The sequence below is a fragment of the Coregonus clupeaformis genome, unplaced genomic scaffold (assembly GCF_020615455.1).
Source record: "Coregonus clupeaformis isolate EN_2021a unplaced genomic scaffold, ASM2061545v1 scaf1595, whole genome shotgun sequence".
Lineage (NCBI taxonomy): Eukaryota > Metazoa > Chordata > Actinopteri > Salmoniformes > Salmonidae > Coregonus > Coregonus clupeaformis.
The window spans coordinates 65001-80563 of NW_025535049.1; the positions used below are offsets into that span (position 1 = coordinate 65001).

The window sequence follows — 15563 nt, forward strand, 5'->3', positions numbered from 1 at the left end:
ATAGAGAGGTATATTTTCTGGGTGATTTAAATATTGACTGACTATCATCAGGCTGCCTACTCAAGAGAAAGCTTCAAACTGTAACCAGTGCCTGCAACTTGGTTCAGGCTATCAGTCAACCTACCAGGGTAGTTACTAAAAGTACAGGAATTAAATCATCAACATGTATTGATCATATCTTTACTAATGCTGCAGAGATTTGTTTGAAAGCAGTATCCAAATCCATCGGATGTAGTGATCACAATATAATAGCCATATCTAGGAAAACCAAAGTTCCAAAGGCTGGGCCTAATATTGTGTATAAGAAGTCATACAATACGTTTTGTAGTGATTCCTTTGTTGTTGATGTAAAGAATATATGTTGGTCCGTGGTGTGTAGTGAGGAGCAAACAGACGCTGCACTTGACACATTTATGAAAATGCTTATTCTCGTTACTAATAAGCATGCACCCATTAAAATGTATGTAAATACAGTTAAATCCCCGTGGATTGATGAGGAATTGAACAATTGTATGGTTGAGACGGATGAGGCAAAAGGAATGGCAAATACAGTAAGTCTTGCGGCACAACCGATTGGCAAACGTATTGCAAATTGAGAAATCATGTGACTAAACTGAATAAAAAGAAGAAGAAACTACATGAAACAAAGATAAATGACATGAAGAATGATAGTAAAAAGCTTTGGAGCACCTTCAATTACATTTTGGGGGAAAAGGCAAACTCAGCTCCATCATTCACTGAATCAGATGGCTCATTCATCATAAAACCGACTGATATTGCCAACTACTTTAATAATTTTTTCATTGGCAAGATTAGCAAACTTAGGCATGACACTCCAGCAACAACTGCTGACACTACACATCCAAGTATATCTGACCAAATGATGAAAGACAAGCATTGTAATTTTGAATTATGTAGTGAGTGTGGAAGAGATGAAAAAAAATATTGTTGTCTATTAACAATGACAAACCACCGGGGTCTGACAACTTGGATGGAAAATTACTGAGGATAATAGTGGACGATATTGCCACTCCTATTTGCCATATCTTCAATTTAAGCCTACTAGAAAGTGTGGCCCTCAGGCCTGGAGGGAAGCAAAAGTCATTCCGCTACCTAAGAATAGTAAAGCCACCTTACTATTGGAAAAAATTGTGTTTGACCAGATACAATGCTATTTTACAGTAAACAAATTGACAACAAACTTTCAACATGCTTGTAGAGAAGGACATTCAACAAGCACAGCACTTATACAAATGACTGATGATTGGCTGAGAGAAATTGATGATAAAAAGATTGTGGGGGCTTTTTTGTTAGACTTCAGTGTGGCTTTTGACATTATCGATCGTAGTCTGCTGCTGGAAAAATGTATGTGTTATGGCTTTACACCCCCTGCTATAATGTGGATAAAGATTTACCTGTCTAACAGAACACAGAGGGTGTTCTTTAATGGAAGCCTCTCAAACTTAATCCAGGTAGAATCAGGAATTCCCCAGGGCAGCTGTCTAGGCCCCTTACTTTTTCCCATCTTTACTAACGACATGCCACTGGCTTTGAGTAAAGCCAGTGTGTCTATGTATGCGGATGACTCAACACTAGTATACACGTCAGCTACTACAGCAACTGAAATAACTGCAACACTTAACAAAGAGTTGCAGTTAGTTTCAGAATGGGTGGCAAGGAATAAGTTAGTCCTAAATATTTCCAAAACTGAAAGCATTGTATTTGGGTCAAATCATTAACTAAACCCTAAACCTCAACTACATCTTGTAATGAAAAATGTGGAAATTGAGCAAGTTGAGGTGACTAAACTGCTTGGAGTAACCCTGGATTGTAAACTGTCATGGTCAAAGCATATTGATACAACTGTAGCTAAGATGGGGAGAAGTATGTCCATAATTAAGCGCTGCTCTGCCTTTTTAACAACACTATCAACAAGGCAGGTCCTACAGGCCCTAGTTTTGTCGTACCTAGACTACTGTTCAGTCGTGTGATCAGGTGCCACAAAGAGGGACTTTGGCAGTTGGCTCAGAACAGGGCAGCACGGCTGGCCCTTAAAAGTACACGGAGAGCTAACATTAATGACATGCATGTCAGTCTCTCCTGGACTGGAAGAGAGATTGACTTCATCACTGCTTGTTTCTGTAAGAGGTGTTGACAAGCTGAATGTACCGAGCTGTCTGTTTGGAATATTGGCACACAGCTCGGACTCCCATGCATACCCCCAGAGGTCTCTTCACGGTCCCCAAGTCCAGAACAGGCTATGGGAGGCGCACAGTACTACATAGAGCCATGACTACATGGAACTGTATTCCACATCAAGTAACTGATGCAAGTAGTAGACTCAGATTTAAGGAAAACAGGTGAAAATACACCTTATGGAACAACGGGGACTGTGAAGAGACACACACAAAGGTGATATTGTTGTATGGTGGTATTAAACATTTTGTATTGTACATTTTAGTCATTTAGCAGACACTCTTATCCAGAGCAACTTACAGTTAGTGAATACATATATTTTTTTATACTGGCCCCCCGTGGGAATCGAACCCACAACCCTGGCGTTGCAAACGCCATGCTCTATCAACTGAGCTACATCCCTGCCGGCCATTCCCTCCCCTACCCTGGGACAATTGTTCGCTGCCCATGAGTCTCCTGGTCGCGGCCGGCGGCGACAGAGCCTGGATTCGAACCAGGATCTCTAGTGGCACAGTTAGCACTGCGATGCAGTGCCTTAGACCACTGCGCCACTTGTAGATAGGTAGTGGTGTAATATTGTTATATGATGTACTGTTTTATAGTTTGTTTTATATGTAATGTAAGTGTTTTAATATGTTTGGACCCCAGGAAGAGTAGCTGCTGCCTTGGCAGGAACTAATGGGGATCCCTAATAAATACAAATACAAATACAAAAATTATGCCTCTAGGAAATTATCCCATTCTATTAATTGATTGTTGATTGATTAATATGTATTCCTTTTGATTGAAGTCATTCTGCCTCTAGGAAATGATCCCATTCTAATTGATTGATTGATTGATTGATATATATTCCTTTTGATTGAAGTCATTCTGCCTCTAGGAAATGATCCCATTGTAGTTGATTGATTGATGGACTGACCTTCATTCCTCCCTCAGGTAAAGGCTCTCTCTCTAGAGGGGATCCTGTTGGCTTCGGCTCAGACTCTGTGGAGGAGGATTTGATGATGGACATGGGATCCTATGATGAGGTGGATCAATATACTATTTAATCATTACTCGTTGTGTATGGCAGCATGCAATGTGTACATAACTTTAAAATGTTTTTATGACTGGAACATCATGTGAGTTCATGTACACTGAGTATACAAAACATATTTCTATGACATAGACTGACCAGGTGAATCCAGGTGAAAGCTATGATGTGTTGGTGCAACTCAACATTAGGAAGGTGTCCTTAATGTTTTGCACTCTCGGTGTAGAAGGAGAGGAGATGGGGGAGGAGACGGGGGGGGTGTCCTTAATGTTTTGTTTACTCGTGTAGAAGGGGAGGAGACGGGGGGGTGTCCTTAATGTTTTGTTTACTCGTGTAGAAGGGGAGGAGACGGGGGAGGAGACTCGGTGTAGAAGGGGAGGAGACTCAGTGTAGAACACCAGTGGGTTTTACTACTGTATCGTCATGGAGACCAGAAGTTCTCACAACGATAGCAAAACAAGGAACATTCACCGGTCCCCACAAGGAAAAAGGCTATTTGAGGCTTAGGGGTTAGGTTAAAGGGTTAGGAGTTAGGGGTTAAGGGTTAGGAGTTAGGGGTTAAGGGTTAGGAGTTAGGGGTTAAGGTTAGGGTTAGGGGTTAGGGTTAGGAGTTAGGGGTTAAGGGTTAGGAGTTAGGGGTTAAGGTTAGGGTTAGGGGTTTAGGGGTTAAGGGTTAGGGTTATGGTTAGGAGTTAGGGGTTAAGGGTTAAGGCTTAGGTTTAGGGTTAGGGTTAGAAGTTAGGGGTTAAGGATAGGGTTAAGTTAAGAGTTAGGGAAAATAGGATTTTGAATGGGAATCAATTGTTTGGTCCCCACAAGAATAGTAAAACAAACGTGTGTGTGTGTGTGTGTGTGTGTGTGTGCGTGTCCATCTGTCTGTATGTGTGTGTGTTGTCTACTGTCTAACAGTCTGTCCAGGGGGGTGCACTTGTACATCAAAGCAACATCAAGCTGCCCCACTCTATTGAAACAGAGGCTCCTGCCCTCTGGCTCCTTCTGGTTCGGACCAGGCTCACCTGGCTGTTTCTTACATTCCACCGGGCTGCAGAGTAGAGCTGTGGGTTCTCCCAGTCGCTGTATCCCCCACCAGCAGTCCTGTCTGGGTCACCTGGTGCCCTGCTGTAACCCCTGTCAGACCTGCTACTGCCGCTTCTTCAACGCTTTCTGCTACTGCCGCCAGATTGGCCAGTCCTGCGTCGGCGGGCATGGTCGTCCCTAGCAACACACTCTCAACTCGACCTCCAACCCCCTCCCAACTGTATAACATCAGTCTGTCTGTGTTCTGTCTCGTCTGTCCATCTACCAGGATGTTGCTGTCCAGCTGCAGAGCAGAGCCATGCGTTCTCCCCGTCGCTGTATCCCCCACCAGCAGTCCTGTCTGGGCAACACGCTGCCCTGCTGCGACCCCTGCGATACCCGCTACCCGCGAATGTTCGGTTCGATCTGCTACTGCCGTCGGACGGCCTGCGCCGGCGCTCGCAGGCGTCCCTAGCAACCCTCCTAGCAACCCTCCACGGCTGACCTCCTCCCCCGGTGGGCCCCCTTCTCTGCCAGTCTACAGTCAATATCTAATCCATATCCGTAAGGCCGAGCCCTCAAACACAGACTCTATCCCGTCCCAGTAGGCATCGAGGAGGTGGGCCTATAGGATACTGTTACGTTGTATTTCTTCTTACTGTTATCTCTGGTCATGTTAGTGTTTTTTTTTTTGTAATAGGTTAGATGGATGTTACATTGAATTTCTTCTTGTGGTCCTCTGTAGCTCAGCTGGTAGAGCACGGCACTTGTAACGCCAAGGTAGTGGGTTCGATCCCCGGGACCACCCATACACAAAAAAAAATGTATGCACGCATGACTAAGTCGCTTTGGATAAAAGCGTCTAAAATCTAAATGGCATATTATTATTCTTACTGTTATCTCTGGTTGTGTTTAGTGTTTTTTTAATAGGTTAGATGGATGTTACGTTGGATGTAGATGTATTGTTCAATGAAATTCAAAAGACAAAATCAATCTCTAAAAGGCAATACAATTGTCTAACAATTGGCTTAGATATTTTATTTGAAATGAACACATTTCTTTAAAGATAACCACTAAGTATTTTCATTAATCCCAAATCAAAAGTTGACAATTTAAATAGTTAATCAGGTTCTGTGTTTCCATCATGTGCCTAACCCAGAGTCTTAACAGTAGTCCAATTGTGTAGCAGAGTTTTACATTTTACTATTAACATTTTCTGGTATGTGGTTAAGCCTTCAGTATATGAAATTCGCATAATTAATTATATATTTTTAAATGCCTCAGATTTGGAGCAATGTAGCTGACAAAGATGTTTTTTTTTCATGGACATTACATATGTCAAACACTCAAATTCTCCAGGTAATTTAGGAAATCAGTGCAAAAAGTTATTTATTGTATCTCATGAATAAAAATGAAATAAAAAAAAACATATTTTGTGTAATAGCAAGCAAAATGGTCTCTGAACTGACATTTCAAATGATGACGATGCATTACATCATGTACTACGTGATATCTCGTTTGGCATTCATAAACACACTCACACACGGTATATACCCTCCCTACTGGTTTATACTCCCGAGTGGCGCAGTGGTCTAAGGCACTGCATCGCAGTGCTAGCTGTGCCACTAGAGATCCTGGTTCGAATCCAGGCTCTGTCGTAGCCGGCCGCGACCGGGAGACCCATGGGGCGGCGCACAATTGGCCCAGCGTCGTCCAGAGTAGGGGAGGGAATGGCCGGCAGGGGATGTAGCTCAGTTGGTAGAGCATGGCGTTTGCAACGCCAGGGTTGTGGGTTCGATAAAATAATGTATGCGCTAACTGTAAGTCGCTCTGGATAAGAGCGTCTGCTAAATGACTTAAATGTAAATGTGGTTTTTTATTTTACTGCTGCTCTTTAATTATTTTCTATTTTCTATTTTTTACTTATACATTTTTTACTTAACACTATAATTAAAAATTGTTTGTATATATATATTTTGATTATTTTAATATATATTATTATTATTATTATTTATTTTTATTTTTTAAACTGCATTGTTGGTTAAGGGCTTGTCAGTCAGCATTTCACTGTAAGGTCTACACCTGTTGTATTCCGCGCATTTGGCAAATAACATTTGATTTGATTTGAAACGGTGTGTACCAAATGGCACCCTAGTGCACTAGTTTGGACCAGAGCCATATGGGTCCTGGTCAAATGGCACCCTAGTGCACTAGTTTGGACCAGAGCCATATGGGTCCTGGTCAAATGGCACCCTAGTGCACTAGTTTGGACCAGAGCCATATGGGTCCTGGTCAAATGGCACCCTAGTGCACTTTAAAGGTATTAGGGTGCCATTTAGCACACACTAAATGTTTTCAGATATGCACATGACTTATCTGAAACACCTTGAAACAACCACTCTGGGTATTTTTCCCGAGCGCATCCCTACTGGTTCCCTTCACATGACACCAAGATCTGATGTGGTGAGGCAACAAGGCAGTCTTTGTGCTTCGTGTTGTCCCTGGGCTTTTGTAGGACACCAGCTGACACCCTCTCTACACCCACTGAGAAACACATCAAAACATCTTCTTCTGAGTCAGACCTGGGTTCAAACATGATTTGAAATCTGTCAAATACTTTGAGCGTTTAATCTAGCCTGTCTGTAGTGCTAGATGGACAGGGTCGGCCATTTCCTGACTATTCCATTGTCCATTAAGCCAGGCAAGCTCAATCAAGCACATTATGATTTAAAATAGTATTTGAACCCAGGTCTGGTCTAACTGTGGTTTATGGGAAGACAATGTTTGGCCTCAGCTGATTAGCTAATGTTGTTAAAAGGAGATCGGTACACACAGCACACTCTTGATGCTCTGATTGTGGCCTAAACCTGATTATCTCACGGACAGTAAGAGGCTCTGATTGTGGCCTAAACCTGATTATCTCACGGACAGTAAGAGGCTCTGATTGTGGCCTAAACCTGATTATCTCACGGACAGTAAGAGGCAACGTCCCAAACGGCACCCTGTTCCTTTATGGTGCACTACTTTAGATCAGGACCCTGTAGGGGCTTGACGAATGGACACTCCGCACACTCCACTGGCTTCCGGTCGAAGCTCGCATCCACTGCAAGACCGTGGTACTTACCTACGGAGCAGCAAGAGGAACTGCCCCTCCCTAGCTCCAGGCTATTCGCAAACCCTACACCCCAACCAGTGTACTCCATTCTGCCACCTCTGGTCTCTTGGTCCTCAACAACCCTATGGGAGATCAGCTCCAACTCAGACCTGTCAAAGGTCTTCTCTGTCCTGGCAACCCGACGGTGGAACCAGCTTCCCCCTGAAGCTTGGACAGCAGAGTCCCTGCCCATCTTCTGAAAACGACTGAACCCCTACCTCTTCAAAGAGTATCTTAAATAATCCCACAGCACCCCCCACCCCTTAACTAACACTCACACTCCCCCCTATGACTGAGATATGTGGTTGTCCCAACTAGCTATCTTAAGATGAATGCACTAACTGGTTTTGGATCAGTAACTGGCTCTGGATCAGTAACTGGCTCTGGATCAGTAACTGGCTCTGGATCAGTAACTGGCTCTGGATCAGTAACTGGCTCTGGATCAGTAACTGGCTCTGGATCAGAGCGTCTGCTAAATTACTAAATGTAAATGTCATTTGGGATGCATACTGTCTGTCTCTACCAGTCCTCAGTCATACTGTCTGTCTCTACTAGTCCTCAGTCATACTGTCTGTCTCTACTAGTCCTCAGTCATACTGTCTGTCTCTACCAGTCCTCAGTCATACTGTCTGTCTCTACTAGTCCTCAGTCATACTGTCTGTCTCTACCAGTCCTCACTCATACTGTCTGTCTCTACTAGTCCTCAGTCATACTGTCTGTCTCTACTAGTCCTCAGTCATACTGTCTGTCTCTACTAGTCCTCAGTCATACTGTCAGTCTCTACTAGTCCTCAGTCATACTGCGTGTCTCTACTAGTCCTCAGTCATACTGTCAGTCTCTACTAGTCCTCAGTCATACTGTCTGTCTCTACTAGTCCTCAGTCATACTGTCTGTCTCTACTAGTCCTCAGTCATACTGTCAGTCTCTACTAGTCCTCAGTCATACTGTCTGTCTCTACTAGTCCTCAGTCATACTGTCTGTCTCTACTAGTCCTCAGTCATACTGTCTGTCTCTACTAGTCCTCAGTCATACTGTGTGTCTCTACTAGTCCTCAGTCATACTGTCTGTCTCTACTAGTCCTCAGTCATACTGTCTGTCTCTACCAGTCCTCAGTCATACTGTCTGTCTCTACTAGTCCTCAGTCATACTGTCTGTCTCTACTAGTCCTCAGTCATACTGTCTGTCTCTACTAGTCCTCAGTCATACTGTCTGTCTCTACTAGTCCTCAGTCATACTGTCTGTCTCTACCAGTCCTCAGTCATACTGTCTGTCTCTACCAGTCCTCAGTCATACTGTCTGTCTCTACTAGTCCTCAGTCATACTGTCTGTCTCTACCAGTCCTCAGTCATACTGTCTGTCTCTACTAGTCCTCAGTCATACTGTCTGTCTCTACTAGTCCTCAGTCATACTGTCTGTCTCTACCAGTCCTCAGTCATACTGTCTGTCTCTACTAGTCCTCAGTCATACTGTCTGTCTCTACCAGTCCTCAGTCATACTGTCTGTCTCTACTAGTCCTCAGTCATACTGTCTGTGTCTACTAGTCCTCAGTCATACTGTCTGTCTCTACCAGTCCTCAGTCATACTGTCTGTCTCTACTAGTCCTCAGTCATACTGTCTGTCTCTACTAGTCCTCAGTCATACTGTGTGTCTCTACTAGTCCTCAGTCATACTGTCTGTCTCTACTAGTCCTCAGTCATACTGTCTGTCTCTACCAGTCCTCAGTCATACTGTCTGTCTCTACTAGTCCTCAGTCATACTGTCTGTCTCTACTAGTCCTCAGTCATACTGTCTGTCTCTACTAGTCCTCAGTCATACTGTCTGTCTCTACTAGTCCTCAGTCATACTGTCTGTCTCTACTAGTCCTCAGTCATACTGTCTGTCTCTACTAGTCCTCAGTCATACTGTCTGTCTCTACTAGTCCTCAGTCATACTGTCTGTCTCTACTAGTCCTAAGTCATACTGTCTGTCTCTACTAGTCCTCAGTCATACTGTCTGTCTCTACTAGTCCTCAGTCATACTGTCTGTCTCTACTAGTCCTGAGTCATACTGTCTGTCTCTACTAGTCCTCAGTCATACTGTCTGTCTCTACTAGTCCTCAGTCATACTGTCTGTCTCTACTAGTCCTCAGTCATACTGTCTGTCTCTACCAGTCCTCAGTCATACTGTCTGTCTCTACTAGTCCTCAGTCATACTGTCTGTCTCTACCAGTCCTCAGTCATACTGTCTGTCTCTACTAGTCCTCAGTCATACTGTCTGTCTCTACTAGTCCTCAGTCATACTGTCTGTCTCTACTAGTCCTCAGTCAGGACAAGGCTGCAGAACGACTACAGAAGACTTTGTCATGGTCTGTTTGGAGCGCTGGAACCCTCATGGTTGAGGAGAATGTCCGATCTGATTTGGAGAGCTAATGTCCCTAAAACACACAACATATTCATGATGCCCTGGAGGTGAACTTGTTAAACTCATGGACCATCAGAGGCCTTAGTTGTTAATCCTTAAGAGTCTATTGATCAATGAGATGTCAACCTTTATTCACCCACTCTGAAAGACAGAAGTTTGTTGAATTCCCAATGTTGTTCTCACTGCGCTTTCAAGCATTTTAAAGCATAACAACCTTGACATGGGAAATAAAAAGTCTGATATTTAGTGTTTATACAACAGATTAATGTGTTATTCCTGTGCTTCATCTAATAAGCACGACCTAATGACCTGGATTGCAGTTGAGGTTCCATTAAAAGTACATAGCAACTGATCAATGCTGTTTTAAGATTCTGCACAGATGTATAGCAACAATTGTGTTGATCTCCACGTACCTGCGACCTTTGCATGCTGTCTTGAACACGCAGGCCTTTCTAATAAGACATTTATAGTTACAGAAGGCTAACCTCAAAATGTGACCATGGATGTGTTACTCATTTGAATAAATACTGTTACATTAGTTTGGAAGACAGCCTTGACTCTAGGCCATTTACTGTCACGACTTCCGCCGATGGAAGATACAGTAGAATATTATAGAATATAATGCGGTATATACATATGAGATGAGTAGTGGAAGATATGTAAACATTATTAGAAGTGACTAGTGTTGTCACGACTTCCGCCGAGGCCGCCTCCCCTCCTTGTTCGGGCAGGTTTCGGCGTTCGTCGTCACCGGCTTACTAGCTACTGCCGATCCGTTTATCATCACTCCATTTGTCTTGTCTTCAATCACACACACACACCTGGTCCTTATTCCCTCGTTAATCATCGTATAAGTGTTCCCTCTGCTTCCTAGTCTGTGTGGGTGATTGTTTATTTGTGGAGGTTAGTGAAGCTCGGTGGAGCTCGTGTATTTTGTATCGACGGGAGTATTTTCCCCGTGTGCCTGTTTTGTGCCCTGGAGTGTGTTTGACGCATTTCTGTGTAAACCTGTATTTTGCGGATTAAAGCCAGTTATTCTGTGATTTACCCTCCTGCGCCTGACTCCTTCAACACCACCTCATCACATGTACTGTATTACTAAAGTACTATTGAATTGTGTTTGGTTGTCAACGCAGCCAAATATCAACGTTTAAAAGATATCTAATACTTGGATAGTTTCATCTGAGCCACTGGCTTTCATCCTGTTCTTACATTTCCATTTTTGGTTTAGTTGGAGACGTGAATCCAACATATAATTTGTTAACAGGTGTCGACAGGTTAATAGGCAATTTACTGTATTTCAAAAGTGTAATTTACTTGTGTTAGGTTGTCAACACAACCAAAAATCAACATTTTGAAGGAGATGCATATTTTGTGCCACTGATTTAGTCTGGCTTTAATTCCAGTTTGTCTACAAATGAATAATTGATATGTTGGATTAACGTCTTCATTTCAACCAAGAATCAAAGTTAAAGAACAGGACTAAATCAAATTAAACTTTATTTTTTTTTAAAGTGCATTGGTTGAGATGGAGACATGAATCCAACATATTAATGACTCAATTTAAATCAACCACAGCTTGAAACCTTAGGCCTAAATGTATTGTCTATTTTTAGTTTAACTCTAGGTTGAATTGAAACAAAAGCTGTTGTTGACTTTGCAAATGGTACACAGGCCTAAATAGTATCATTGATGAAATATGACGAAGTATGGTTACATTTCATTTGCTCTTTTAAACCTATCCTTTGGAATGACTTTGATAGCAACTGTGAATATACTGTATTTAGTTATTAAGGGGTCTTTCAATAATCGTTCTCATGATAGTTGTTTATTGTTTGTTTATTAGGATCCCCATTAGCTATTGCAGAAGTGGCAGCTACTCTTCCTGGGGTCCACAAAATACACAAAACATGACAAGTGACATGACAGGTTGTTGAACTCATGGACCGTCAGAGGTCTTGTTTTGTTAAGTCTTAGTTGTTGAACTGAAGGACCATCAGAGGTCTTGTTTACTGTTTAATGCAGTGAGGGAAATGACTGTACATCATCTGACAGTAAGCCTATTGTACTTCAAACTGCTGTGAAACATTGTGCCCTTGAATTGAGAGCAGTCGTCTAATGACTGAAGTTGTAACCAATGTGATGCTGAGAATCAGCGGTGGAACACTGGTGGATCAGTCTTAGGAGGTCGGGAGGGAGGATTTGCGTCTGTTCTTTCATCAGTTTGTGGGATCTTTGAGGCCAGCTGAGGTTGTTATTTCACCCTGGAGAAGTTTTGTGAAGAAAAGTAGGTCTAACTTCAGCTATAGGCTTAAAAAAATAGTTCAAAGGCTTAAAGGCCCAGTGCAGTCAACATTCTGTTATTCCTGTATTTTATGTCATACTGTACAACAGCTGATGAAACTAACAGTGTTAAAGTCTGACTTTTAAAAAAAAATCAGTGTTATTTCCTGATAGTTGCTGCCAGAGGTGTGGACTCGAGTCATGTGACTTGGACTCGAGTCAGACTCGAGTCATGAATTTGATGACTTCAGACTCGACTCGACAAAATGTACAAAGACTTGCAACTCGACTTGGACTTTAACATCAATGACTCGTGACTTGACTTGGACTTGCGCCTTATGACTCGAGAAGACTTGCTACGAGGACTTGTAATGACTTGCAAAGGCTTGCTAAGAGGACTTGAAATGACTCGAAACTAAAATGTAGGACTTTGGACTCGACTTGAGACTTGATGGCTTTGACTTTTGACTCGACTTGGGACTTGCCTCATCTTTGACTCGACTTGACTCGGGACTCGAGGGCAAAGACTTGAGACTTACTTGTGACTTGCATAACAATGACTTTGTCCCACCTCTGGTTGCTGGTTGAAAATACAATCTACACTGGACCTTCTAATCAGCAGGTTTGCATGGCTGGGAGTTTCGGCTCTCCGTGGTGACGTCACCATGCGGTAAATTGGTTAATAGACCAATAACAAAGGAAGTTGCTTTCGGTGTTAGATCTTTATTCAACATGAAATAGGAAGTAGCTTTCAGTGTTAGATCTTTATTCAACATGAAATAGGAAGTAGCTTTCGGTGTTAGATCTTTATTCAACATGAAATAGGAAGTAGCTTTCAGTGTTAGATCTTTATTCAACATGAAATAGGAAGTAGCTTTCAGTGTTAGATCTTTATTCAACATGAAATAGGAAGTAGCTTTCAGTGTTAGATCTTTATTCAACATGAAATAGGAAGTAGCTTTCAGTGTTAGATCTTTATTCAACATGAAATAGGAAGTAGCTTTCAGTGTTAGATCTTTATTCAACATGGAATTGAAAGTGAACCCATTACTGCTGGTGATACATAGCAGTCTGACAGTTATGACAACCTTAGTTGGAGGTGATGGTCTGGTCGATGTAGGAGCGGAGCTCGGTGACGCAGCGTGTACTCCGAGCATCGTGGGGGTGCAGGTACCACTGCCCCAGGACACAATACCAACCAGGGTCCAGGCACCAGCCTTCTCACAGACCAGGGGGCCACCAGAGTCACCCTGAAACACAGAAATATCTATGTTCATTTAGTTACAGTTTTTTAGACAAGCATCCCATGGGTGGATTTATCTCGGGGATGGGTAACATCAGTCCTCAGAGGCCTGATTGATGTCACATGTTTTCCCTGGCCATAGCCGCTGGCGCTAACACACCTGATTCAGCTAATTGTATTTTTAAACCGGAGACCATGATTAGTTGGTCATGTCTGTGTGCTAGTGTGTCACCAATCAGGCCCCCCAAAGACTGGAGTTTCCCTTCCCTGATTTAACTGGTGCCTCCAGGTGAGGATTCACATCTCATGACGACCTTTTGCTCACGACCCAAAATGATAAGCTTCTGATTGGTCAAATGGGAAGAAACAACGGTCTTGTGAATGATTGGCTCACCGTGCAGGAAGAGGCGCCATCGGCTCCAGCCTCAGATCATGAGGTCGGTGATCTTGGAGCCCCAGAACTTCTGGCACTGAGCCTTGGTCAGCAGGGGAAGAGCAGCCTGCTGCAGCAGGGAGGGGGTGTCGGGAGCTGGAACCAGAGGACACCAAAGGGTCAGGTAACACTACAGAACCGGCCAGCCAATCACCATCTTTCTCACATAGTTAAAAGTCTACTAGCAACGGAAAGCCAACTGAAAACATACTTTTTCAAATAGACTGAGCCAATTGAAACAGAATCTTTTCAACTAGACCGAACATACTGCTAGTCATAGGGTGCGGCGCAAAATTGGCCCAGCGTCGTCCGGGTTTGGCCGTTGTAGGCCGTCATTGTAAATAAGAATGTGTTCTTAACTGACTTGCCTAGTTAGTTAAATAAAGGTAAAATTAAAAAAATAAAATAAAAACTGCTAGTCAATGAAACTAGCTTGTGTCTGACTTTACAATGAGACCTCTGGTGATTGGAAAGATCTTGATGGGAAAAGCTGTAGCGATTGGTTACCGTTGTGGCGGGGGTCAGACCCCAGCCCGGAGGTCACACACACGTCATGCCACCGGGGGGGGAAGTCATCGTTGGTCTCAGCGACGCACACGGGGGACACACGTGTTCCCATGACGGCGGGGGTGGCCAGCTTGATCAGGCGGTGGGGAAGCACTGTACTGGAAGACCTGTAGGAAGAGCAGGAAAACCCCATCTACATATAGTTGGGAGTACAGTGCACCAACATAGCTAATGTAGATACAGTGGGGAGAACAAGTATTTGATACACTGCCGATTTTGCAGGTTTTCCTACTTACAAAGCATGTAGAGGTCTGTAATTTTTATCATAGGTACACTTCAACTGTGAGAGACGGAATCTAAAACAAAAATCCAGAAAATCACATTGTATGATTTTTAAGTAATTCATTTGCATTTTATTGCGTGACATAAGTATTTGATACATCAGAAAAGCAGAACTTAATATTTGGTACAGAAACATTTGTTTGCAATTACAGACATCATACGTTTCCTGTAGGTCTTGACCAGGTTTGCACACACTGCAGCAGGGATTTTGGCCTACTCCTCCATACAGACCTTCTCCAGATCCTTCAGATTTCGGGGCTGTCGCTGGGCAATACGGACTTTCAGCTCCCTCCAAAGATGTTCTATTGGGTTCAGGTCTGGAGACTGGCTAGGCACTCCAGGACCTTGAGATGCTTCTTACGGAACTACTCCTTAGTTGCCCTGGCTGTGTGTTTCGGGTCGTTGTCATGCTGGAAGACCCAGCCACGACCCATCTTCAATGCTCTTACTGAGGGAAGGAGGTTGTTGGCCAAGATCTCGCGATACATGGCCCCATCCATCCTCCCCGCTATACGGTGCAGTCGTCCTGTCCCCTTTGCAGAAAAGCATCCCCAAGGAATGATGTTTCCACCTCCATGCTTCACGGTTGGGATGGTGTTCTTGGGGTTGTACTCATCCTTCTTCTTCCTCCAAACACGGCGAGTGGAGTTTAGACCAAAAAGCTCTATTGTCTCATCAGACCACATGACCTTCTCCCATTCCTCCTCTGGATCATCCAGATGGTCATTGGCAAACTTCAGACGGGCCTGGACATGCGCTGGCTTGAGCAGGGGGACCTTGCGTGCGCTGCAGGATTTTAATCCATGACGGCGTAGTGTGTTACTAATGGTTTTCTTTGAGACTGTGGTCCCAGCTCTCTTCAGTTCATTGACCAGGTCCTGCTGAGTAGTTCTGGGCTGATCCCTCACCTTCCTCATGATCATTGATGCCCCACGAGGTGAGATCTTGCATGGAG

The 15563-nt window shown here is 43.5% G+C and overlaps 1 protein-coding gene and 1 pseudogene across 1 annotated transcript in view; one reads left to right on the forward strand and one right to left on the reverse strand.

The window, feature by feature from the left end:
- LOC121548412 (agouti-related protein) overlaps window positions 1–5048 on the forward strand; it is a 7238-nt gene extending 2190 nt beyond the window's left edge. Inside the window, exons 3-4 of the mRNA XM_041859843.2 lie at window positions 3133–3224; window positions 4536–5048. Coding sequence (XP_041715777.1) covers window positions 3133–3224; window positions 4536–4721 — 278 coding nt within the window. The 3' untranslated portion in view covers window positions 4722–5048. The remainder of the gene's footprint in view (window positions 1–3132; window positions 3225–4535) is intronic.
- Window positions 5049–13172: 8124 nt separating this feature from the next.
- Window positions 13173–14459, reverse strand: LOC121548370 (annotated as a pseudogene).
- Between the last annotated feature and the right edge of the window lie 1104 nt (window positions 14460–15563).